Source organism: Sciurus vulgaris (genome assembly GCF_902686455.1).
Source record: "Sciurus vulgaris genome assembly, chromosome: 15".
Lineage (NCBI taxonomy): Eukaryota > Metazoa > Chordata > Mammalia > Rodentia > Sciuridae > Sciurus > Sciurus vulgaris.
Window position 1 is genome coordinate 12,931,158 of NC_136476.1, and position 24,635 is coordinate 12,955,792.

Here is a 24,635-nt window from a genome sequence, read left to right on the forward strand (position 1 = left end):
GCACATTTATATCTCTGAATTTAATTATTTTCTGTCTGTTAATCCATAATTGGTTGCTCATCTACATATACCTATATATTATCCTATAATTGAGTGAAGGGAAGTATTGGTCTATGTGCAAATTTACAATCAAACATAATTTAATGTTTAGAGTAGATTTATTTTTGGTAAAATGTTAACACTAAATTCTATGCTCCTATTTTACAGGTGTTCTGAAATTAATAAATATAAACTTTATCCCTGGATCCATCAATTTAGCAATAACCGGAGATCAGCTGATCAGATACGACCCATCTTTTTCCCAGATGTTGACCCCCACAGTCTTCCTCCTGGTTCTAACTTTTCTATGACAGCAGGAGATTTTCAGGAGATTTATTCAGAATGCAGTAAGTTCAAAGCAAGAATTCTAAAAGTCTTATCCTTTATTTAAACTTAATGAGCCGGTGTTTTGGTCATTCATTTTGATGGTAGAATACAAAGTGTACTTCAGTGATAATTTAGACTATTTTCAAGGTCATGCAGAAGGCAATGATAGGAAATATAAAGAAACATCTGTAACTGAGAAATTCAGAATTTATTGGGTCTATTTTTGTAAGGCAACATGTGAACAGTTCAAATGTGTAATTAATGTAGTGAAGATGAAATAAGCTAGTGCGAGAAGGAAGCTTTTTGTAGAAAGGCTGCACTTTGAAGGATAGGGAGAAATAGCATTTCAGGCAGGCAGAGGTACAAAGATAGGAATGAGTGAGATAATCAGGGATAGAAGCACAGCCAGACTGGCAGGAAAAGATTTAGTGAGACATATGACTGGAAAAGTAGGTTGTTCCAGACCCTGGAAGACATTTATAATCAGATCATAAAGTCATACTTCAGCCTGGCAAACTGTTGAAGACATTTGAACTAGGCATTAGAGAAAGGATGGTAGTAATGGGAAAAGAGAAGGGAGGAATTGAGAGTAAAAGGAAGAAGAAAAGCAGAATGCCAAGGAGTTGGTAAAATCCTTCTTTCACCAAATGTTTGTTGAGCACTTATGTTTATAGGTATTCAAAAGTGAACAGTCAGCAAAACAAAATCACTGTCCACAGGGGACTCGTACACTAGAAGGGAGAGAAAAAGAAGAACAAATAAATATTGCGAGGAAGAAAAATAGGGTAGGGGTGCAGGGTGACATGTGAGGAGCTGCTATTTTATGTGTAGTTGTCAAGGAAGGCCTGTCTTAAGAGCAGAAACTAAAAATGTCAAGGGATACCTCAAATGAGTGAAGAAGAGAGGCATTCAGATTTGGGGGAAAATGTTGCAGAAGGAGCAGCAGGGGAAGAGGGTCATGGGTAGAGAGAGTCTTGTTCTATTCCTTGAGGAGCTGGGCACACTAAGTGGTGGGCATTGTGCGGATTAGAGGGCAGAGGGTTGGTAAGGTAGATTGGGTAAGCCATAGCAAGGACTTTGAGTTGTACTGTGAGAAAGACAGGAAGCTATTAGTGGGAAGGCTTAGAGCAGGGGACAACATAGGAATTTTTAATCAATTTAATCATTTTTCACAATGCAGAAATTTTTATTTATTTCTCCCTGAACTCTGAGATTGGGACAATCTGTTCAGACAATAGGAAGGGAGAACTGGAAGATGTGAGCTGTTGGATAAAAGTTTGGCAGCAAGGTCTCAAAAGAGGCTAAAATAATGGAAAGCCTCATGTAAGCAAATAAGTCACTTTCTTTTTTTGATTAAACACCGAAGTTTATTATCACACAGTTCTAGAAACCAAGAAGTTCAAGTTCAAGGTGCTGGCTGATTTGATTCTTTGGTGAGAGCTTTTTTCCTGGCTTGTAGATAGCTATCTTCTCCCTGTGTCCTTACATTGTCAGAGAGAGGGAGTTGGGGGAGGGAGACTGTGTGCACAAGTGAGCTGATATCCCTTCTTATAAGGGCACCGGTTCAGTCATAAGAACCTTATTTTCATGACTTCATCCAAATTTAGTTATCCCCCAAAGTCCCCATCTCTAAATACCATCATGTTGAACATTTGAATATAAATTTTGGAGGGACACAATATAATAGAATTCTTCCTCCTGGCTTCCCAGAATTCATGTCCTTCTTGCTTGGGACATACATTCATTTCATCCCAACAACTCCCAAAGTCTTGACATGTGCCAGCATCAATACTAAAGATTATCTAAATCAGACATGGGCGAGACTTAAGAGACTCACCTGAAGCAGAATTCTCTCTAGCTGTGAACCTGTGCAACGAGTTCTGTGCTTCCAAAATGTGGGGAATAGGCCTAGATATAGGATAGGCATTTCTGTTTAAAAGAGACATGCATAGGTGCCTTTGGGACAAAGAATAGATATTACCATTCCAAAATGGAAAAATAAGAAAGAATGATAAATTCTAGAAAGTCACTTTCTCTAGAGCAAAATTTAAGATCACAGATCGTGCAGGCGATCCTTGCTGGGTTTGGGTATGTTCATTGGTACAAATTCCACACCTTCATTCTGGTCCCTATCCTTGTGCTAGGCCACAGCCTTCAAAAGGTAAACGGTATTCTCTGCTGGGTGTCTACTTGCCCTTGGCCCCTCCTTTCTTTGGTGATTTGGTAGTGGTTAGGTTATTTTGATGTCATTCATTTCTTAAATGGGCAACAGTTTCCCTGAAGCCTGCCAGAATTGGTGATTAGCATAAGTTTTTATATCAGATTTTAAAATTCAGATGACTGTTAATATTGTCTTAATGTATCGTAAATGAAGGCCGGAGGTTGGGGTATAATTCAGTGGTAGAATACTTGCCTAGAATGTGCAAGGCCCTCAGAAGAAGGAGGGGGAGGGTATACAGATGATAAAACTTACAAAAAACATACAAATATCATTTGGTAATGATTCTAGTGATGTGTGTTATTATGAGTAAGTTCCAAATTGTTTACTTTTTCAGATAATTGATAAAACCTTTATGAACTATAGAGTATCTCCCATAAATTATTATTTGGTATCTTGATTATAGTGTTGATCAAAAGAGTCTAGCTTTTGTCTAGGTGGTAGTGCACACCTGTAATCCCAGTTACTCAGGAGGATGAGGCGGCAGGATCACAAGTTCAAGACTAGCCTCAGCAATTTAGTGAGACCCTGTCTCAAAATACAGTCAGCTAGGGCTAGGGATGTAGCTCATTGGTAGAGCACCTCCCTAATATGCACAAGTCTCTGGGTTCCATCCCCAGTATTGCAATAAAAGGAGAGGAGTTTAGCTTCTGTAGCACTATAGTTAAATATTTTAGCTGACCAGTTTGAAGAATTAATTAGAGGAAAAAAGCAAGATAACAGATGCAGTGATTTGATTTTTCTTGATTAGATACCTGGGACTGTATTGCCACCTGTTTCTTCATAGACACAGCTCACAATGTGATTGATTATATTGATACTATATGGAAAATACTCAAACCAGGTGGAATTTGGATAAATCTTGGTAAGTGCATTAGTATTTATTAAAATTTTACCTGTAACTGAGTACTTATAATTCTTTTATGCTTGGTGACTTCATAATACTAAATGTCCGAGTGTACACATTTTAAAACCTCTGCAGTTTCCTTTAGACACATTCTAGTGGTGATGCCTCCAAAAGCAGTGGAAGCCCAAACATTATATGTTCATATTTAGGTCAGTCTCACTACAGTCATAATTGCATTGAGGATACTGTTTTAATTTGATGGTTAGGTATTCATTCCCTAACTCCTCCTGCGTGGAGACAGTTCTGATAGGAAGAGTGTTCTTTATTTTTCTTTCTTAATAAAGCATTTGGGAGAAAGATTTTACTTCTGTCATGGAGTCGTCGTCCTCAGTATACCTATGTACTAGGAAAAAAGTAGATATAATAACTTTTCTGATCACCTTGAATGTAAAAAGGAATAGCAACTGGGCATGGTGGTGCACACCTGTAATCCCAGCTACTTGCAAGGCTGAGGCAGAAGGATAGCAAGTCGAGGTCAGCTTCAGCAAGTTACAGAGATACTGTCTCAAAGTAAAAAATAAAAAGGACTGGGGGTGTGACTGAGTGATAGACTGACCCTGTGTTCAGTCTCCAGTATCATGATAGGTAGATAGATAGATGAATGATATATATAAGAAATAGAAATATAACTTCATTTATGCAAAAAATACCTGTACTACTGCTCAATACTAGAAATCAAAGGATGAGTATGACATAATCCCTTCCATCCAGAAGCTAAGGGAAATTGTCAGTTTCTCCTTTTTAAAATAAAGGAAGTACATGGCCTATACCCAAAGGACTTAAAATCAGCATACTACAGTGACACAGCCACATCAATGTTTGTAGCAGCTCAATTCACAGTAGCTTGATGGTGGAACCAACCTAGAGGCTCTTCAATAGATGAATGGATAAAGAAATTGTGGTGTATATACACAACAGAATATTACTCAGCCATAAAGAAGAATAAAATTATGGTATTTGCTGGTAAATGGATGGAGTTGGAGAATGTCCTGTTAAGTGAGATAAGCCAGTCCCAAAAAACCAAAAGCCAAATGATTTCTCTGATAAGTGAATGATGATACATACTGGGGGTGGTGGATGGATAAGGGAAGAATGGAAGAAGAACGGATTGCGTAGAGATAAATGAGGGGTGGGGAGGGGCTGGGGGAAGGAAAGATAGTGGAATAAGATAAGCATCATTACCCTATGTACCTGTGTGATTACACAAACAGTGTGACTCTACTTTGTATACAACCAGAGAAATGAAAACTTATATCCCATTTGTTTATAATGAATCAAAAATTTTTGAAAAAATAAAATTTAAAAAAATAAAAAATAAAGGAAATAAAATTATACTATCAAGGAACATATACATGTTCTTGTATACTTTTTTTAGTGAGATATGTAATCTATGTTCAGAAAGATTTCAATTTAGAGTATAAAGGCTTTCAAGATGAGGTATTATACTTCATAAAACATGTACATGGTTTTGACTCCATGGTCTTCAAGACTGGGCTAGTTTTTATTGTCTATTTTCTTTTTAATGGTTTTATTCTACCAAAGATTTTGCCATTAGGACTCAAGACTAGAAGTAGTAGTAAGTCTAAATAGAAGTCAGACTTCTTTAGAATTACTTAGAAACAGATGAGAGCAACATAAACTGCAGTCATCACTATTTAATACTTAGAGAAACTAAGTCTTCAAACTAAGTTAAGTGAGCAGCAGAAAGGTTCTGTAGCTAATATATGGCAGAGACAGGTTTATAGTCTGACATTTATTGTCAGTTTGTAGCTGAGCATTAACATGACCATGTTATTTATGTGATCATAGTTTTGATCCCAATTCTGAGTTATGGTAGGATTTTACATATTTCTAGAGCACTTAATTTTCATGGAAACAACTTTGTTTTTCAAAACTTGTTTTGTTGCTTATTAATATTATTGTTATGTAATAATATTTATAACCTTTCAGAACTAATAAAATTGGCCCCTGGTAAGCATATCATTGCCTAAGAGTAGATGCCTACAATGTGGTGTGTGTTTGTTATGGGCAATGGACGTCATTGTTGGTTAATAGGAAGTCAGAGCTTTTTAGTCTCCTAACTTTAGAATTTCAAAACAATTTTCAATTTTTCAATTTTCAATTTTTAATTTTTCAAAACAATTTTCAAAACGATTGAAATAATCAAAAAACAATCCTTAAAATAGTTTTTTAAAAAATTAATACTTTATACACAAAATTCTTTACATGTATAAGTTAAAGAATATAAAAATATTAATTTCAAAATGAGTTTAGGTATTGGTGTGTTCCAGATGTCTAATTAATATTTTTCACTTTATGTGATTCTTTACTCTGTGGTCCTCGGACCCAATTTCTTGATTTTCCCTACTCATTCAATATCTAATCTGTATCCCTGATGCCACTCTTGTGCTCCAAGCCTGTATTGTCCTACTTGGGTATACTATAGATACTTCAAAATCTGTGTTTCAAGTAAACGATGTCCATACCTTTCCTATTCTGTCATCCACTTGAGTTCCCCCAACAAACTAGGGAGTACCTCTTTCATTAGTTAATTCAGTACTGTCATAATTAAGATGCCACAGATTGGGCAGTCAAATAATAGAAGTATATTTCATAGATCTGGAAATTTGGAATTCCAAAAATAAAGTGCCAGCCAGGTCAGTGTGTGGTGAGGGTTCTCCCTTTGATTTACAAATGACTTATGCGCTTACATATTTGGCATGGGCATGGAGAGGGCAAGAGTGCCTAAGAGAACTCTCTGGTGTCTCACAGGGACACTAATGCTGTTGGATCACACCACTCCTATGACTTCATTTAACCTTAGTCATTTCTTTAGAAGCTGTACCTCCAAATGCAGCCACACTAGGGGCTGGGGCTTCCACATATGAACTGGTGGGGTGGTAGGGGCAAACATTCAGTCCACAACACTCCTCTTCTGCCTCACCACCTGCATCCAGTCAATCTAAAAGTTTTTTCTCTTAAACCCCTTTATCTTAGTTTCTCAATTGTGGCACTACTGACATTGGGGCTGGATTATTCTTCAATGGAGGTAGCAAAGGGTCTGTCCTGTACATTACAAAATGGGTAACAGTATCCCTGGCCTCTACTTTCTAGATTCCAGTACCACCTTCTGGTTACGACAACCAAAAGTGTCTTTAAACATTGGAAAATATCCCCAGGAAGGCAAAAAATATTCCCAGTTAAAAAAACTTTGCTCCAGTTTCATTGTTGCTTGCCTGGGTTGCCTCAGTAGTTTCCTGCGTGTCCCTGTCTTCAAGTGTCTGCAGCCCTCTGTGCCCCTTTGATTGCTCCGTAGTTTCACCAGAGTGATTTTCCAACATGTAAATCTGTGCCTTTTGGACTCTGTACATAAAATTCTAGCTTTCTTGATAACCTGTACTGTTCTTTTCTTCTCTTGAACAGGGGAATGCACCCAGGGCCTCATGCATGCTAGGCAAGTTCTTCACCACTGGAGCTACATCCCCAGCCCAATAATTTAAATTCTTAAAGATTATGTATAATACCTTTTGTGATCTTTCTTCTGTCTTATGCCTCTGCCTCCTTCCCTTTGCCTTCCCATCATCTCTAGACTTGATGAGAACAGGGACCTAATGTTTCCTAGTCTCTTGGGACAGAGCCTGGGAAGTAGCAGCTATTTAGTGACTGCTACGTTTGTGAATGAATATATTATTCCAAATTTGAAAGAGGGAACAAATAATGTTCAGGTGTCACAGGGAAAGTGGCTCCCAAGAGACATGATAAAGCAATGTCTCTATTGGTAAATTTATAACATTCTCATGGTTTTGACTTCAGCTATGCGGATCTGGGGCTTAATTTTCTGTGTAAACTGAGAGTGTATCCATCCCCTGGGAATGATTTTAGTCTTATGTATATTAGAATGTCATTACATTCATATGTGAGGAGAAGTGTAACTGCTAGCTACCCTCCAACCCTGACTAACTACATTGGAAGTATAATGAGGAAAACACTGCCCGAATTGCATCAAATCAGGGTTGGGAGGATTATCAACTTATAAAATGCAAGCTGGGCATGGTGGGCACCTGGAGGCTGAAGCAGAAGGACTGCGAGTTTGAGAGCAGCCTGGGAAACTTAGTGAGTCCCTGTTTCAAAGAAAAACAAAACAATCCTTGACTGGGATGACAGCTCAGTGGTAGTGCATTTGTCTTGCATACATGAGGCCATGGGTTCCAGCCCCAGCACCACACATTCACACAAAACCCAATTTATAAAATGCTTTTATAAAGGGGAATTTGAGGCAGTCTTTAAGTTAGGGTAAGCTAGTGATCCATTGAAGGGAGCTGTTTTGTCTGTGCTATAAGTTTGATCTTAAGTATATTGTTTTGTATGACCCTATCAGCCATGAATGTTTTTATAGTTTTTTATTGTTTGTTTGTTTTTGTTTGTTTGTTTTTTGTTTTTTGGTTTTTGCTATCAGGGATTGAACCCAGGGGCATTTAACCACTGAGCAACATCCCCAGCCCTTTTAAAAAATATTTTATTTAGAGACAAGGTCTCACTGAGTTGTTTAGAGCCTTGATAAGTTACTGAGGCTTCTTTGAACTTGTGAGCCTCTTACCTCAGCCTCCTAAGCCACTGGGATTACAGGTGTGTGCCACTGCACCCAGCTGTTTTTTTACATTCTTAATGAGTTGTGGGGGAGAGAAATGCATATAAGTGATAGAGACGGTATATAGCCCAGAAAGCCTAAATTATTTGTCATCCAGCCTATTATGTAATGACACTCACTAGTAGATACATTTGTTAAGTTAATTTTACTTGTGGAAATCTGTCAGAGGAAAATAATCAGTTATAGGCAAAGACTATAAATTAATGGTCAGACACACTCAGCAAAAACTTGGACTGAAACTGCATTTAAAAAAATTTTTTTTCTTAGTTGTAGATGGACATAGTATCTTTAATTTATTTCTTTTTATGCGGTATTAAGGATCAAATCCAGTGCCTCACATATGCTAGGCAAGTGCTCCGCCACTGAGCTTAACCCCAGCCAGAACCTGCATTTTTAAGAGCAGAAGAGTAAAACTATTTTCTAGAAATAATAAACAGAATAGAGAAATCTTCCTAATGAAGTGTAAGATGCAAAACTATGTATGTGATATCTTACATTATACATCTAGAAAAGTGCAAGGACTTTTTCAAGTGTTTATCAGTGAGTGCTTTAGAAATCAGTTTGACTGTTTTTATATTTTTTCATGTTACTTCAGCTTTCTATCATGAGCTTATAATTATGACCAAGTAAAAACATATCTTTGTTCCTTCTGTTATAGCTACTAAAGAGAATATCAGGAGACATAAGAATTGAAAAAAAAAATAACAACTCTTGTAGAAGTGTGTCCATACTTTATTTATCTTTATATATTCAGTGCCAGATATTTGATAGGTGTGTGATAAACTTCATTTAAAGAATGGGCAACTAGGTAATGAAATGAAAAACTTAAGGAAATGCTAATTCATGTTACTTATATGGCCTGGCATTTTCCCCTAATCAAATCAGCAAATATTTTGTTTATTAAAAATTGGTTTTAAGCTGGGCACGGTGGTGCACAGCTAGCCTCAACAATGGTGAGGTACTAAGCAACTCAGTGAGACTGTCTCTACGTGAAATACAAAATAGGGCTGAGGATGTGGTAAAGTGCCCCTGAGTTCAATCCCTAGTACCAAAAAAAAAAAAAAAAAACATTGGTTTTAAGTCAGATTTTTTTTCCCCAGAGGTATGATTGACATAATAATAAAATTCTCCCTATTGAATACATAGTTTGATTCATTTTGGGAACTTAATAACCATATAACCACTGTCATTATTAAGATAGCAAACATTTCATTTCCATTACCCCCAAAAGTTCCCCTATAACACAATAATACCACAAATATCACAAATAATACCAACCCATTTTCCAGAGTAACTGTACCACTGTATTCCCACTGCTTATTAAGGTTTTAGACAAGTACTCATCATTGTAGTTGTGAAATTTTCTAGGGGGAGCATCCCTAATCAAAAAATCTGAAATGCTTCAAAATCTAAAACTTCTGAAGCACCTACATGATACCACAAATGGAAAATTTCACCTTGACTTGGTATAACCATCACAGTCGAAATGCAGTCGCACTAAAAACATAAAGTTATACCTTCAGTGGTTGTAAGGTATAGCTTAGTGGTAAAGCATTTGGCTAGCATGTGTGAAGCCCTAGATTTAATCCTCAACATGTGTGTTCAGATTGGGTCCCCTCCCTAAGCTATCTCATTATGTATATTCAATATTCCAAAATCCAAAACACTTTTAGCCCCAAGGTAAGGAACGTCAACCTGCAACTCTTCTGGAAAGCATTTTAGCAGTTTAGATTAACTCAGTAAAGTGTTTATTCTCTGATTTTCAAGAAATCTTTGTAAGGGAAAGGCTGAAATGTGTGGAGATAAAATATATATCACAACTGTTGTCTTTGGCAAAATTACAGATGCTTATGCTGTACATTTAACAGTGTGCATGTCAATAAATTCAAAAGAAACTTAGGACATGTTCCTTGACATTTAGATTGTGACCTAGTTAGAAAACAGTACTAATTACAGTGAGCAGTACAACACTGCATTAAGTGAATTGTAAGATATGCTGTATTGAGGAAGAGCAGTAGGGCTGAAGACTAGAATGAACTGCAGGAACATTTTGAAGCATGGCAAAAGCTTGAATTGGAAAGATGGAGCTTTCTAGATGGAAAGCAAAATAAATAGAGGTAAAATATGGCTTGGGTATGTAAGAATCATTGTAGTATATAAATGTACACATAATAAAATCATGTTATCAGAGGCTTCTAATGGAACAGGAACAGCATAAGCTTTAAAAGCTGGTGCATTCCTGTAATCCCAATGGTTTAGGAGGCTAAGATCGGAATATGGCAAGTTGAAAGCTAACCTCAGCAGTTTAGCTAGGCCCTAAGCAACTTGGTGAGACACAGCCTCAAAAAAGAATGGGGGTGGGGGGCTGGAGATGTAGTTCAGTGGAAAAGTGCCCCTGGGTTAAATCTCCAGTACCAAAATCAAAAATGAATAAAAATAAAAGCTGGAAAGGCTTTGCTGTGAGGCTCTACCTTCTTTTAAAAAAGGCTTTGGGATAGTTTAGGGCACAACAGATGATGGGTAGATGTTTAACTATGATTAATTTTACTAGTACTAATGACAGAAATTTAGGCCTGATGGAAATTGTTAGGAAACTCTTTTTATCTTTTGGAAAGAGTACTAACATTGTTAAATAGTATTCATGATAACTTTTTCTATTGGTTTATGTAGGAATAAAAAAAATGTGGGGGGACTTAACCCTAAATATGATCCACAGTAGGCAAGCCCATTGGAAGCAGAAACTTTGTCCTTTTTTTCCTTTTATCTCCCATGATAAAAGGAACCCCTGCTTACACGGTGAAAAGCAGGGGTAGAGAACTGGATGCAGGATTTACAATTAGTCTAATGAAAGTTAAAAAAAAATGGTCCAGATTAATCTCAGGTACAGTAGTGTTGAGTGATAGTTTCCTTGGATGAAGCTGATGAATTGGGCAAAATGTGAGAGATTGAAAGATTGGAAAATCCTGATTTGAATCACATGGAAATTCTGTGACTAACTGGAATTAGAATAGTAAAGTGGAGAAAGTTTAAAAATAGCTGTGATAGCTCTTTTTTACTTAGTGCCTTATTCATGACAGGTGTATTGCCTGTTATATCACATAAAGTCATATGAAGCAGAGTTGGTAACTTGCCTGTAGAGACACAGTTAGTAGATGTTAGAGCTGGGGCATGAACAATGCACTTAAGAAGCCAACTATCTAGTGTCACTTCCTCCTTCCGGGAAGCCTTCCCTAATAACTTCTCTCCACCTCCACACTCTCACCCAGGTTAGCTTGAATCCTTCACTGCTTTTGTATGATAACTAGTTTGAAACTGCAGTTTTGTATTTATTTATAGGATTACAATTATAGTGCCTTTGGAATTTAGACTTGGCATTAACTGATTCAGCTACTCCTTTTGTAACTAACTAGTTTCAGGCAAAGGCCCATGATGCAAATAATCCCACTGCCAGGCATATATACACAGAGGGACTCAATCACCATGAGTTTAGGCTTAGCCCTTAGGTACTAGTTACTGGGCCAGAGTTTCAGAGGTTTACATAGTTGTCCTTGGCAAATAAAATGGGTCTTCTCCTTTTCATGTTTGTCTCATATACTACTCAATTTATTGAGATTGATATTCAGTGTAACATAGCTACTAGTCAAGCTTATATTCAAGTTATTCATTCATAGTATCTTTAACACACAGGTCCTCTGCTGTACCATTTTGAAAATTTGGCAAATGAACTTTCCATAGAATTGAGCTACGAGGATATAAAAAATGTTGTTCTGCAATATGGATTCCAGGTAGAGGTAAGGATGGGATGAAATATTGCCAAATTTTAATTTCCAAAACCCTTAAACAGGAATGTAGATAGGCAGTTGCTAGCTTTACTTCTTAATCTTCCTGTTTTCTTATCTAGAAAGTAAAGATAATATAGCTTTCAAGATTATAAGGATTTGGGGTAATGGTATATAAAGGAAAATCTATATTCCTTACAAAATAGGTTTTCATTAAGTGGTAGCTGAGTTAAAATGTTGGACTTGGTAAACTCTTACCAATAGATACCAAGTAGACCATGCTCTGGAGAAGTAGAAGGAGAAGTGTGGGAAGGCAAGTGTAAAAAGAATATAGTTCTTTTATTCTTGGGACTGCTTGACCTGTTTTTATCATGTGTATTTTATGATACTTTGGCTATTGTTTTTTAGTTGTTACTTAGAAGTATTCCATTCATTTAAAATATAACCAACAGATTTGTTAAAAATAAAGAAAAGCAATGTATTATAGTAGTGTAGGGTTCAAACTCTGGAGTTACACTGTTGCATTTGAATTATAGTTCCAACATTCATAGTTTGACCTTGAGCCACTTATATGACCCTTCTATGTAAAGTGGAATTAGTGATAGTACTAATCTTATGGGGGTAGCTGTATGTAATAAATTGATAGGCTTAATAATGCCTACTACTTGTGAGTGCTCAGAATTTGTTAGTGGGATTGTTATGAGCATCATCATCATCATCATCATCATTTTTGCATTGCAGGTGGAAAAAGAATCTGTATTGTCAACATATACTGTGAATGATCTCTCTATGATGAAATACTACTATGAATGTGTCTTGTTTGTGGTCCGTAAGCCACAATAATGGTCTTAAGTGATACCACCCAGAAAAGTTTAATAAGAACAAATGCTGAAATAAACAACTCAAAATCAACTATCGGTGATGACAGGACACAACCTCAAATCAGTGGTGCCTTCTTATTCCTAACAAAATTTAGAAATAGTGTCTATTTTCTTAATAATGTCTATTGCTTTTTTCAGAAATATACTATGCCATGCAGATTTGTATTACACAAGTAAAAATGGAGGAAATAATCTTCACATATACTTTTTCATTGAAGCCCAGAATTCTTTCAGTAGTAAAAACCTGATCTCCAGTGTCTTCATGAAGCTGTCGCAAGTCTGCCATATTAATGATAGTATTGAAGTCCATGATTATCTCCTTTTTATTGTTTTATGTGCATTGCATATGCTATTTTTAGAAGTCTAAGGATCCTGTTATATTCAACATCTGGAATTGCAATTTTGTTCACTTTCTTCATGAGCGATCTATACATAAAATACGTATCTATCTATTCTTTTTTCACTCAAATTAGTTGAGTTTATTTTTTCTAGTTCAACTGAATTTATAGAAGAATCAGACATTTCATTTTTATGAAATGCTAAATTTAATTCTATCACTGGTCAGTAAAGTGTAACAAATTAAGTCTTCATTCACACTAAATGAAACACTTTATGAAAGCATACTCATCATGGATCACTTTGAAATGTATGGGATCTCAACATTCTAAATAAGGCACAAAAGCCTTTTTTAAAAGTAGTGCTAGGATACTGGAAAATAAAAATCTGCCCATTTGAAATGTATGATTTCAAACTAGAAGTGAATAAGGTTTGTCAGTGTGATGTTTACAATAATGTGTTTTCTTTAGATTATCAGGATTATGAAAGCAAGCACTTTTTTAGTTAATCATATACTAGTAAAAACTGTCATAATGGTATTAATATGGAAAATCTTGAGTATGAAATTCAGGGATAAAAATTACTACCCATGGTCTGTCTCTGAGCAGCTGGCATTCATGTAATTTCATATTAACACCAGTTTTATTCCCTGATAGAGCTTAAACATTATATATGCTGCTGTAAATTACTACCTCTAGCAGATCATTATTGGAGGGAGTTTTTCTTTTTTCTCTTTTAATGTTTGTTATTCTGTTTCCAGTAGCTTGGAAATCAAAGATGAATAATGTTTTAACCTTTTCTTGGAGAAAAGAACTATTATTGAATATTTTCACAGATGATTATGATTGCTTTAAGTTATCTCTTTGGCATTTTGGATTAGGGAGACTTAATGTGCTGGTAGCATAAATGTCATGGTTTTGATAAGAAAACTTAATTGTAAATCTTTAGACCTTTCTTATCTGTAGTTTGTGGGAATCATTACTGAATATTTAACATCTTTCTGGTTGGGGGGTGGGTTCTGGAAACAGGGAGCCTTTTTACCTTTACTCCCATTGTGCAGGATAGGGTTTCATGCAGCTAATTTGACTTATCAACTTAGGGAAATCTGAAACCTGAGGTTTTTGAAAACAAAATAAAACTATGTTGTTTTTGTTTCCCTCAATATTTGGCAGACATTTATTTGGTAAGAATTCTCATTACCTATATGAATGAACTTGAAATTAATTGTAAAGGGGGAAAAACACCCCAGAATTATTTTTTTAAGGGAAAAAAACTTAGAAGAGCATAAGTATTTAAAAACATCCATTGAACAGCAAGAAATGCATGCTGTTCTTGAAAATTTTTTTAAAATGCCTTTTATTTACTGACTAGTATTTTTTACAACTTGTATCAAAACAAAATCTTTTTCTCACAAAGGCAAAAACAGGTTGACACTGGTGGATTGGTTTTATTACCTAAATTTTTTTTTTACTATCAGGTTTTATTCTTTAATAATGTTGCCTATATTTCTAAATTATAGAATATATTTTAGTTATCTCTGAAGTTAGTTATTTCATTTATTTTAATTTTTCCCTCATCATGAATATTATTTTTAAATGTTTATATAAATTTGCATCACTTTTTTTCTTGTAGCTTTTGCAGTTAATATATATTCTAAACTTGAAAATGTATCAATCAATAATAGAAGTATCACTGGAGGATTTATTTAATTTTGTATTTCTTAAATTTAGTCCAAGCTTCTAAAGTATGTAAGCCTTAACATTCTTTTTTCCTTAATTTAGCTTGAAACACAAATGAATTGCTTTCAACGTGGTCTGTGTGCTTGCTTTTTTTTTTTTTTTTCCCTCCTATATTCTAAAGCGGTGCAGATTTAGGGTGTGTTAAATGAGCAAGGTGGGATATATCAAATATAAATCAGTATAAAATTATGAAGTTTGGGAACTACAAAGTGTACTGTATTTATGTAATTCTTCTAAAAGTTGCCACAAGGCTGAATTGGAAGCTTCATGTCTGCATGAAATTTCCTATATTTTTAATGTGTATGATGGACTTAATTTTTCTTGAATATTAAAGTCTGCCAATTGCTACGAAACAATATTTGCTTGGTTGTTTCCATCTAAGTTAGTGATAACCATAAATATGGGAATTTTAATTCATCGTGCACACATACTTTTGAATCCTTGCATTAGTCTTCTGAATGCTTCTACAAGTCAGTAATATGTTTACTTGCCCTTTGAGTATGCTAGGCTTTGTACTAATTGTTTTCACTTAGTTTTATTCAAGTTCACTGTAATGAAGTTAGACTCCACCAAGGAAAAAGATGAATATTCATCTTTTGTTCAACTAAATTACAGAAAAAGAACTATAAAGGCAAACAATAGGAAGGATTCCAGGACCAGCCATTATTAAGAAGGGCACTTAGATCCTTGGAGTTTATTTTTCTGAACTCACTGAGGCCTCTGGCAGACCATCCTCAGGTGGTTCTCTTGAGACCTCCTTGGTGAGAGAGAAGACTTGAAAACACTTTACTCTGGCTTGGCACTTTCGCTTCTAGTCCTTCCTCCTCTCCCTGTCCCTAGCTTGTGTACAAAACAGCAGGAGCCTTTTTAGAGCCCCCTAAGCAGTGAGAAGAGGCCCTCTATGATTATGTCCTGACTTCCATGCACCATTCTAGAGGAAGTATGGAAAGTGCCTTTTTTGGGTTTTCACACTATTTCAGCAAGTGATTAAACCTTGACTCTTAACTTTTCTTTTGACTTCCTGTTTTAATTCATTGTTGCAACACATGCCAGCTCTGCTTTCCATGGCTGTCCTGAGACCCTCACAATTTGTTTCCCCCATTGCAACCACTGTCCAAATGCTATTCAATGGAACAAAGGTGCCTACAGGAACACAGGCCAAGAAATGTAATGTGTACATCAGATGCTATAGAATAGCTGCGAAGAGACAAAGGTGGGAGTGCCTGGTAACAGAGGCAACTGTCCATGGAGACAGTGAGCATTGGTGATGGGGAGGAAATTTGATTGTCATCACATCATTTTTCTCCATTGACTCTGTCCCCAGGAGGTTCAATGCCTGAGCACTCCTACTTCCCTCCTTTCTACCTCCAGCATCCAATAAGTGTCCAGCACCAGGAACCCTTGATTTCTGTCCATGCACACATGGGTGGTCTGCCTTACAGTTTTCCAGCTTGGCCAGCCTGGCCCCCAAAGCCTCATCATTACCAGCTGAGTGGGCTGTGGCAGGAGCCAGGCGTTTGGTTTTGAGTGGCCACCAAATTAAGTTCTGTCTTCAGATAACCGAGTGTTCTGTGTCAAACAGCAAAATGCTCATTGCTGAAAGCATTGATTTCAGCTTGGGAACTCTCTGCTTCAGCAGCCACAGCCACACTATTATTCATTTGGGGCCACCAAGCCTTGCTACTCTATCGTAAACATCCCATCATCTTCCTCCTTGGAAGAGAATGAACAACAATCAAGGTACAGTGATGCACTGCATAACAAATGTTTCATTCTACGAAGGACTACATAGAGAAAGATGGTGGTCTATAAGATCATGTCACCTAGTGACATTGTAGCTGTCTTTGTGTACGTATTAAGGCAGTATGATGTTATTAGCATTACAAAACACCTAACGATGCATTTCTCATAACATCCCTGTCGTTAATTGATGGATGACTTTACTATTTCACACTTTAAACTCTAGCTGCTCAGCATCATTAACAGGAAGGAAGCAGGAACTCTTTCCCGGCCTCATGTATCAGTGAATATAAGAGTGTTCACTACTGAAATCCTAGGTAATCATTCTTGAACTGTTGTGCAGGGCTTGTCCTTCCTAATCCAGAAAGCCACGTCCCGCATTCTGTTATCAATGAAATTGTTGAGTCTGACACTTGATTTTACCCTATTTACAAGCTAACTTTTTTGTTGTTACTGGGGATTGAACCCAGGGACATTTAACCACTGAGCACATCCCCAGCCCCTTTTTTGTTTTTCATTTTGAGATGGTCTCACTAAGTTGCTGAGACTGACTTTGAACTTGTGATCCTCCTGCCTCGGTCTCTGGAGTTCCTGGGATTACAGGCATGTGCCACGGTACCTGGCTACAAACTAACTTAGTAGCTTGTTTCACAGATGCTAGAGTCCCTGTGTACCCAACCCTACCTTCCCTGGAGACAGCATTTTAAAATAATTATATTAATTGAACTCAAAATTGACACTGGCACAGTACTATTACTAAACTATTTGGAGTTTACCAGTATTTGCATGTACTGTCCCCACATTCTTGTAGTTTTTGCATTTTGGGGAGTGGTTCTGGGGACTGAACCCAGGGCCTTGCACATGCTAGGCATATGCTCTACCACTGAGCTACATCCACAGCACTTCCATTAAAATTTTACTTTGATACAGGGTCTCACTAAATTGCCATGGTGACCTCAAACTCGTGATCCTCCTGCTTCGACCTCCTGAGTAGCTGGGGATTATGGGCATGCGTCACCTCACCCAGCTTCATTCTTTTAACCTGTTTTCTTCAAAAAGTGGGTTTTTTTTTTTTTTGAGTGGTTTAGGCTCAACAGAATTTACCTGTATATTTCCCATTTTTTTTTTTTTTTTTTTTTTTTGGAGGAACAGGTGTTTAATGATATACTGCTCTTCACCAAGGTGACTACAGAGACTTTTTAACTATAATTCAGGAATATACAACCATGCATCACAGATCTGAAATAAACCAGTTTTTTACCACAAACTACCTTGTAAACACTGCAGCCTTTCTTTTCTCCAAATCAACCCTAATATCACAAGAAAACAATGGGGGAACTAGAAACCTAGATTTATGGTCAAACTAGAAACCAAAGGAAAAATAATAATTCAGTGGTTTGGTAAAAGTAGAGAATTCAGTGCCCTTCACTGTGCTGCTTTGCTCTTTGTACTCTTGCTCTTTTTGTCTGTCTTCAGCCCATCCATGTTACTTAATAGGTTTGAATAAGCCATCTGACACTTACTTTTTTGGAGCTCACCACTGTACTGCTCTTCTTCCCATCTGTTGCTCTCAGCAGACACTTGTCTAGGGCTCAAAGCCCTCCAGAGAACCCTTCTTTGGTGTGGGTTTGGTTCAACCATCATACATCTTCAAGGTGATGTACATGCTGCCTACAACCGATACTTCTGGAAGAGACTGGTCAGCTCCGTCAGGAACTGCTCGCTGTCCAGCAGCACCTTTGCAGTGCTGTGGAACCCTCTCCATCAGTACATATTTTCCATTTTATATATTTAATTTGAAGGCATAGGATGGCCTGTATTGCCTTTCTACAATACTGTTCTACATTTATCCAGTAAAGATTCAGCCCAACTTCTAAACAGCTCGAGAAATGACAATGTCTCCACAAGAGAAAGCAATTCAGCAGGCCCTGGTGTTAAAACATTTTACTAGAGTAATCCTATATTCAGTGGCATTAAAAGGTAGTTTTCAAATAAGTTACACAAAATTTCCTCACAAATATCTGCTTTACTCAAATGCAACCAATTCACTGCCAACAGGGCAGGGACTTTTTGTTAATGTTTATGGTTTTACTTCATTAAAGTGCTACCAAGCAGCAAAAGTTGCATGACTTCTCTGGTAGAGATGTCAATGATGAAATCACAAAAGGTCCAATTAAATGATAAATAATGAATGAAGAAACAAATGGCCTAATTACAGATGGACAGAAACTGGTCATGTTTGTAATTAATGGAAACTAATGTAAATATATTCAAAATAAAGTTGGAGATTATAATTGGTATTTAAAATCAAATTTGATGACTTTGTTGATGAAATGTAAGCTTGTTTTAAAACTGGAAGTAAACCAGGCATGGTGGAGCATCCCTGTAGTCCCAGTTGACTTGGGAAGCAAGAGGATCACAAGTTTGAGGCCAACCTGGACAAAACTTGGTAAGACTTTATCTCAAAAAAATTTACAAAGGGGTGGGGATGTAACCCAGTGGTCGAATGACCCTGGGTTCTATCCCCAGAACCAAAAAAAGGAGTGGGGGTGGAGGGGAGAAGGAAGGAGAAAGGAAGAAATTCAAAATGAAACTATCAGATGATTGAAAACTAGACATTTATTAATCTATTTCCCACAGACAAGGAGATAACTGACAGTCTCTCATGCTGACGTTATGTATTTTAAGTCTTAAATGTAATATGTATAAAACTTAGATGCTTCTTTCTAATTTAAAAATCTAAATCATTCAAAAATAAGGTTTACAATATTTAAAAGTATAGACTTACAGGTTACAAAATGATGTGTATATACGATCATGACACACCAGTATTATATACTTGGAAAAACTACAAACAGGATATATTATAAATTTATACAGTAATTTACAAAACACAAGCAAACTAAAGGAATTTTTTTTCTCAGAATCCTTATAACCTGTAGCACTTAAAATTTGTTAGCCATTCTACAAAGATGCAATTATATACAACTATGATAAAAGCATTAAAAGACCAATTGTCTACCATGGTAGAGTCCAGCTTTATTTAACTATGGCTGAAACTTCTCATATTGTTTTCTTGATAAAGATGTGCTGCCTGGCTACTGACTGGACTGTTTGGATTTGATTCATCCAGAGACCAAATCGATACTAAGACAGGAGACACATCGTATGTTGGACTCCATCAGTTCTGGGAGATGTCTGAACACATCAGCATACACAGTTGGATAAAACATTCTAGATAAAAACCAAATAGTGGTTTATTTGGATAGTCTTCAGAAAATTCTATTATTTTAAAAAGCATCTTCAAAGTCTGCCTCTTCCAGTCCAAATATAACTGCATTATATTGCATAATGTCATCTTCAGATGTCCAGAGGGGGTCCTCTGCAGTGCTCTCAGAACGCCTAGCAAAGATGAGGAAGTGGGAGCCCAAGCTAAGACCAATACTGTCTGTCCGTCCTGCTGGGTCCACAGCTATCCCTCTCAGGGCAATGAGAGGAAACAGCCCTGAAGTTTTGTGGAGGAGCTGTCATCCGGGCAAAGGTGAAGGCCTTCGCCCCTTGAATTCCTACATGAGCCTATTCTAGGTTGGGGCTAATGTTTTCCCACACTGACAAACGGTCATAAAGCAAGTGTGGAGATTCCTCAGAAAGCTTGGAATGGAACCACCATTTGACCCAGCTATTCCACTCCTTGGCCTATACCCAAAGGACTTAAAATCAGCACACTACAGAGATACAGCCACATCAATGTTCATAGCTGCTCAATTCACAATAGCCAGACTGTGAAACCAACCTAGATGTCCTTCAATTGATGAATGGATAAAGAAACTGTGGTATATATATACAATGGAATATTACTCCGCCATGAAGAATGATAAAATTATGGCATTTGCAGACAAATGGATGAAATTGGAGAAAATCATGCTAAGTGAGATAAGCCAAAAAACTAAAGGATGAATGATCTCGCTGATAAGCGGATGAGGACATATAATGGGAGGTAGGAGGGGTTAGCGTTAGGGTTAGGGTTAGGGTTAGGTTTAGGATTAGGGATAAGAAGGGTGGTAAGAATGGAGGAAGGAAGGACTATAGAGAGAGAAAAGAGAAGTGGGAGGGGTGGGGGGGAAGGGAAAAAAATAACAGAATGAATCAAACAACATTACCCTATGTAAATTTATGATTACACAAATGGTATGCTTTGACTCCATGTACAGAGAAACAACATGTGTCCCATTTGTTTACAATAAAAAATAAATTATAAATAGCTAAAAAAAAAAAAGTGGGTTTCTTATTAACAGTATATACCTGAGTCTTGCTTTTTTATCCAACTGGCTGTCTTTCAATTATATATTTAAACTACTTACATTTTCATGTAATTATTGATATGGTTAAATTCAAACCCACCATTTGCTCCTTTTCTGCTTGTCCCATTTTTTCTGGTACCTTTTGAATTCAGTGTTTTCCTGATTTCATCGCCACTATAGCTTATTAGTTAGAGCAGTTAGAGATCTTTATACAAAACAACAAAATACAAGTATCGCTGATTTAGGAAGGATTTACACGTTTAACTTCTTAGTCTGCCCTCAAATAGTATTATACCCCTTCATGTACAGTAACAGAAACCTCACAGTATAATTCCTCCTCCATCTTTCATTTTACTTACGTGCACAGAGTAAAACCCAGAACACACTGGTAATATTTTTGCTTCAGAATAAATTCTTTGAAAGTAATAAAAGTGACAAAAATGTCTCATGTTTATCATTCTTAATATTTTCTGGTATGGTGTTTTAAAAATCTGTCCACAAATTCTGTTAATCTCCCCTTCCCTTGAGTGTGGGCTGTAGCACTTGACTTCTAGTAAATAGAATATGGTGGAAAAGATGTGATTTTTACATAAAGGACACTGTGGCCTCCACTTTCTCTAAGACCACCTGTCTGGGAGAAGCCCACATGGAGAACTTAGGCCTCTTCCAACGATCACATGAACTACATGAAATCGGAGGTGGATCCTTGGCCCACGTTGAGTTTTCACATGACAGTCACACCAACACCTTGACTGTAACTACAGGGGCATCCCTGCGCCACTAAGCCAATGGTGAATTCCTAGCCCATAGACTGAGAAAATGTTTTAAGTCACTATCAAGTTTGAGCATAATTTGTTACAAAACACTCATTTCCTTATGGGCATCCAAGTTTCTATCTGGCATCATACTTCCGTCTGCAGAACCTCCTTTGTATCACAGGTCTTCTAGCAATGAATTCTCTCAGCTTTTGCTTGTCTGAAGTGTCTAGGGGTATGTGGTTTTGTTTGTTTTCGATACTCTGGGGTTCTTTGAGCTTGCTGGATCTGTGATTTGGTGTTCTGTCATTTCTCAAAAGTTTTTTATCCATTTAACTCTTCAAATATTCTTTCCCATTCTCTCTTCTGGGACTTTTTAATATGTATTTCAGACTGTTTGTTATTGTCCCATAATCTTTACTGTTCTAGCCCGGCTCTGTCTTAGGCAGGCTGTGTGCCTTACTTGCAGAACTGGATTTTTCTCATCAGTCCTATTCTTCTTCCCCATGTATCTGTGGTTGGTCTTCAGCAGGAATTTCCTACTACACCAGCAGTACTATTAAATTATTTTCTACCTTTCTACACAAAATGAAGGTATTTGCTTCTGCTTTTTCCCAGAAATAAAGGATCCATTGCCTTTGTCCTAGAAAGGGACAGTTTCCACCCCTCACTCTGAGTTTTGCTTCTATTCCAAAAGCAGTGTCTGTCCTGGGAAAATGATTGTTGATCCTCCATCAGAGGCTTAAATCTTTTGCTTACAGCAGAGAATGGTCCAGGGAAACAGGTGGGGTTTTGTGCCTACCTCCATCTCAGCAACAGCTATTCTATATATTCATGCCTTCCAGGGTGGGGGTGGTTCTTCCTAGTCTTCAACAAAGACCACTGTGCCCCCAAGTCTCTCCCTTGAGGACCCAATGGAAGGTCATGAAAAATGCTTATGAGTGAGTATAAACATAACTTGTGATTGGGACTTCCAGTTACTGTAAACTGAGATGCTAACCCCCAATCTACAGGAATATAAAATTTTTGCAGATCCTTCTTCACAGCTTATAAGGCAGTACACCTCTCATGCTCTGCCAAACATGAAATAGCTCATATGTCCCATTCTCTTTGGAGGTTTGTCCCTCTTCAGAGTTACTTAAGTACCCTGCAATGTCAGTTCTGATAGATGTAAGAAAAATATGTATGGATTACAAAGAAGTAGCGTAAAAGAACAGGGCAGGGCTGGGGAGATAGCTCAGTTGGTAAAGTGCTTGCCTTACAAGCACAGGGCCCTGGGTTCAATCCCCAGCACCACACACACACACAAAAAAAAAAAAAAAAAAAAAAAAAAATAGGGCAAATACAAAATTATTTGTTAAAAGACAGCTTTGTAAAGAGACATAGTCACTGATATATATGGGGACATCTCTGGAGAGGCTGGAAACACCCAAAGAATAGTCCAACAGAAAAAGAATTTATCTACTAGGTACAGCTTGCTCACAAGGAGATAACTCCCCAGGCTTCAAAATTGTGCTCTCTGACCCAGAGGCTGCTGATGAGACCAGATCTCATGCCCTTTCATGTGGCAATTTATCTGAGAATGAAGGTGTCAGTGAGAAAGGGTTCAAGATTTTACCCTACTTTCAAGTTAGGAAATTAGCCTGCCATAGTTTCATTAATGAAGACAGAAGACTCCTATGTCAAAGACAAAGGACTGTTTACTGCATACAGTAATAGCAGTAGCCAGAATATTACTAATTCTATACCAGTTCCTCAGCCCTAAATCTCACAGAACACCTCAAGAGTACCAGGTGATGCCTGCACATGCATTTGGGTTATATTACAGAAGGGAACCCCAAGCTTTGGGCATCTTAATAATTTATAATGAGCTTTGGAAAGCTTAATCTTATAATGAGCAAGCAGTTTGCATGTCTGACTTTCCCCAGTGGAAGACATTATTATACTGGACAATAAACAAACCTGCCCTGTGCTTCTGAAGAGTGTATTATCTCTCTCTTCCAATTCTGTATTGTACAAAACAACCCTAAAAACCTAATGTTGAATAAAGTCAGCCAGTGCCTCTGCTTGCAAGGTATGAAGAAATGCAAGAAACTCATGAAAAATTGTCTTCCCAAAGTAGAAGCCAGAAACAGAGTATTAACTTCTAATGAAAAAACTTGTAACCCACAAGACACCAGTGATACCAAGATAATTTGAGGTAGCCCAAACGTGTTCCATATGCCTTTCATCCTTGTTCCCCAATATCCCCCCACATAGGCAACTACTGATGATAGTATCCTCCTAGAAACATACTGCAATGCTTGTTTCCATACCCAGACTGGAAATTTCTAGGGCACTGCATGTGATATAGAGAAAAGCCTTGCCTCATGCATGTTACAGTTTAGATAAGAGTCTTTCAAAGGCCCATGCTCTGGCTTAGTCCCCAGCATGTGGTATTATTGGAAGGGGGTGAAACCTTTGGGAGGTGTAACCTAGTAGGAGAAAGTGTTCATTGGGGATTTGCCCTAAAATGGAATAGGGGACCCCCGCCCCTTCCCCTCTCTCCCTCTTTGATTCCCAGTCACCATGAGATGAATATTACCTCATCTGCCACACACTCCTGCCGTGATGTACTGTGCCATCACAGGCTCAAAGCAATAGGTAAGCAACTTACCTCCTGTGAGTTGTTTATCTCAATTATTTTGTCACAGTGATGAAAAGCTGACCAAAACCTCAGAAGCGGGGGCTAGTTAGGCAGAGACTCAATAATGCTCAGGTCCCACCTGACAAAAGCAAGATCCAAAAGGATCAAACTGTTTGTATGTACCTTAATAGCATCCTAGAATAAAGCCCAGGAATATTTTTAGGAATATAAAAATATTTAGCATGAAACAAACAAAAATTCATATCTGGTATTTAGTAAAAAATTACCAGATGTGTTCAAAAATACAAACCATAAAGAGGAGAAAAATCAGACCACTGA

At 37.3% G+C, this 24,635-nt stretch overlaps 1 protein-coding gene, 1 long non-coding RNA gene and 1 pseudogene across 4 annotated transcripts in view; 1 reads left to right on the forward strand and 2 right to left on the reverse strand.

Moving 5' to 3' along the window:
- Positions 1–12,830, forward strand: part of CARNMT1 (carnosine N-methyltransferase 1) — a 39,909-nt gene extending 27,079 nt beyond the window's left edge. For both annotated transcript variants that reach the window (XM_079112098.1, XM_079112099.1), the window contains exons 5-8: positions 208–386; positions 3,336–3,449; positions 11,827–11,930; positions 12,660–12,830. In XM_079112098.1, the coding sequence (XP_078968224.1) occupies positions 208–386; positions 3,336–3,449; positions 11,827–11,930; positions 12,660–12,761 (499 nt within the window). In that variant the 3' untranslated portion in view covers positions 12,762–12,830. The remainder of the gene's footprint in view (positions 1–207; positions 387–3,335; positions 3,450–11,826; positions 11,931–12,659) is intronic.
- LOC306644828 overlaps positions 1–24,635 on the reverse strand; it is a 101,888-nt gene that overhangs the window by 72,106 nt on the left and 5,147 nt on the right. The gene's annotated exons all lie outside the window — the stretch shown is intronic.
- LOC306644861 (signal recognition particle 14 kDa protein-like) lies at positions 14,553–20,145 on the reverse strand (annotated as a pseudogene). Its single transcript has 2 exons — positions 20,060–20,145; positions 14,553–18,361 (listed from the first exon to the last, which is right to left on the reverse strand). The product of its transcript is annotated as a signal recognition particle 14 kDa protein-like (transcript).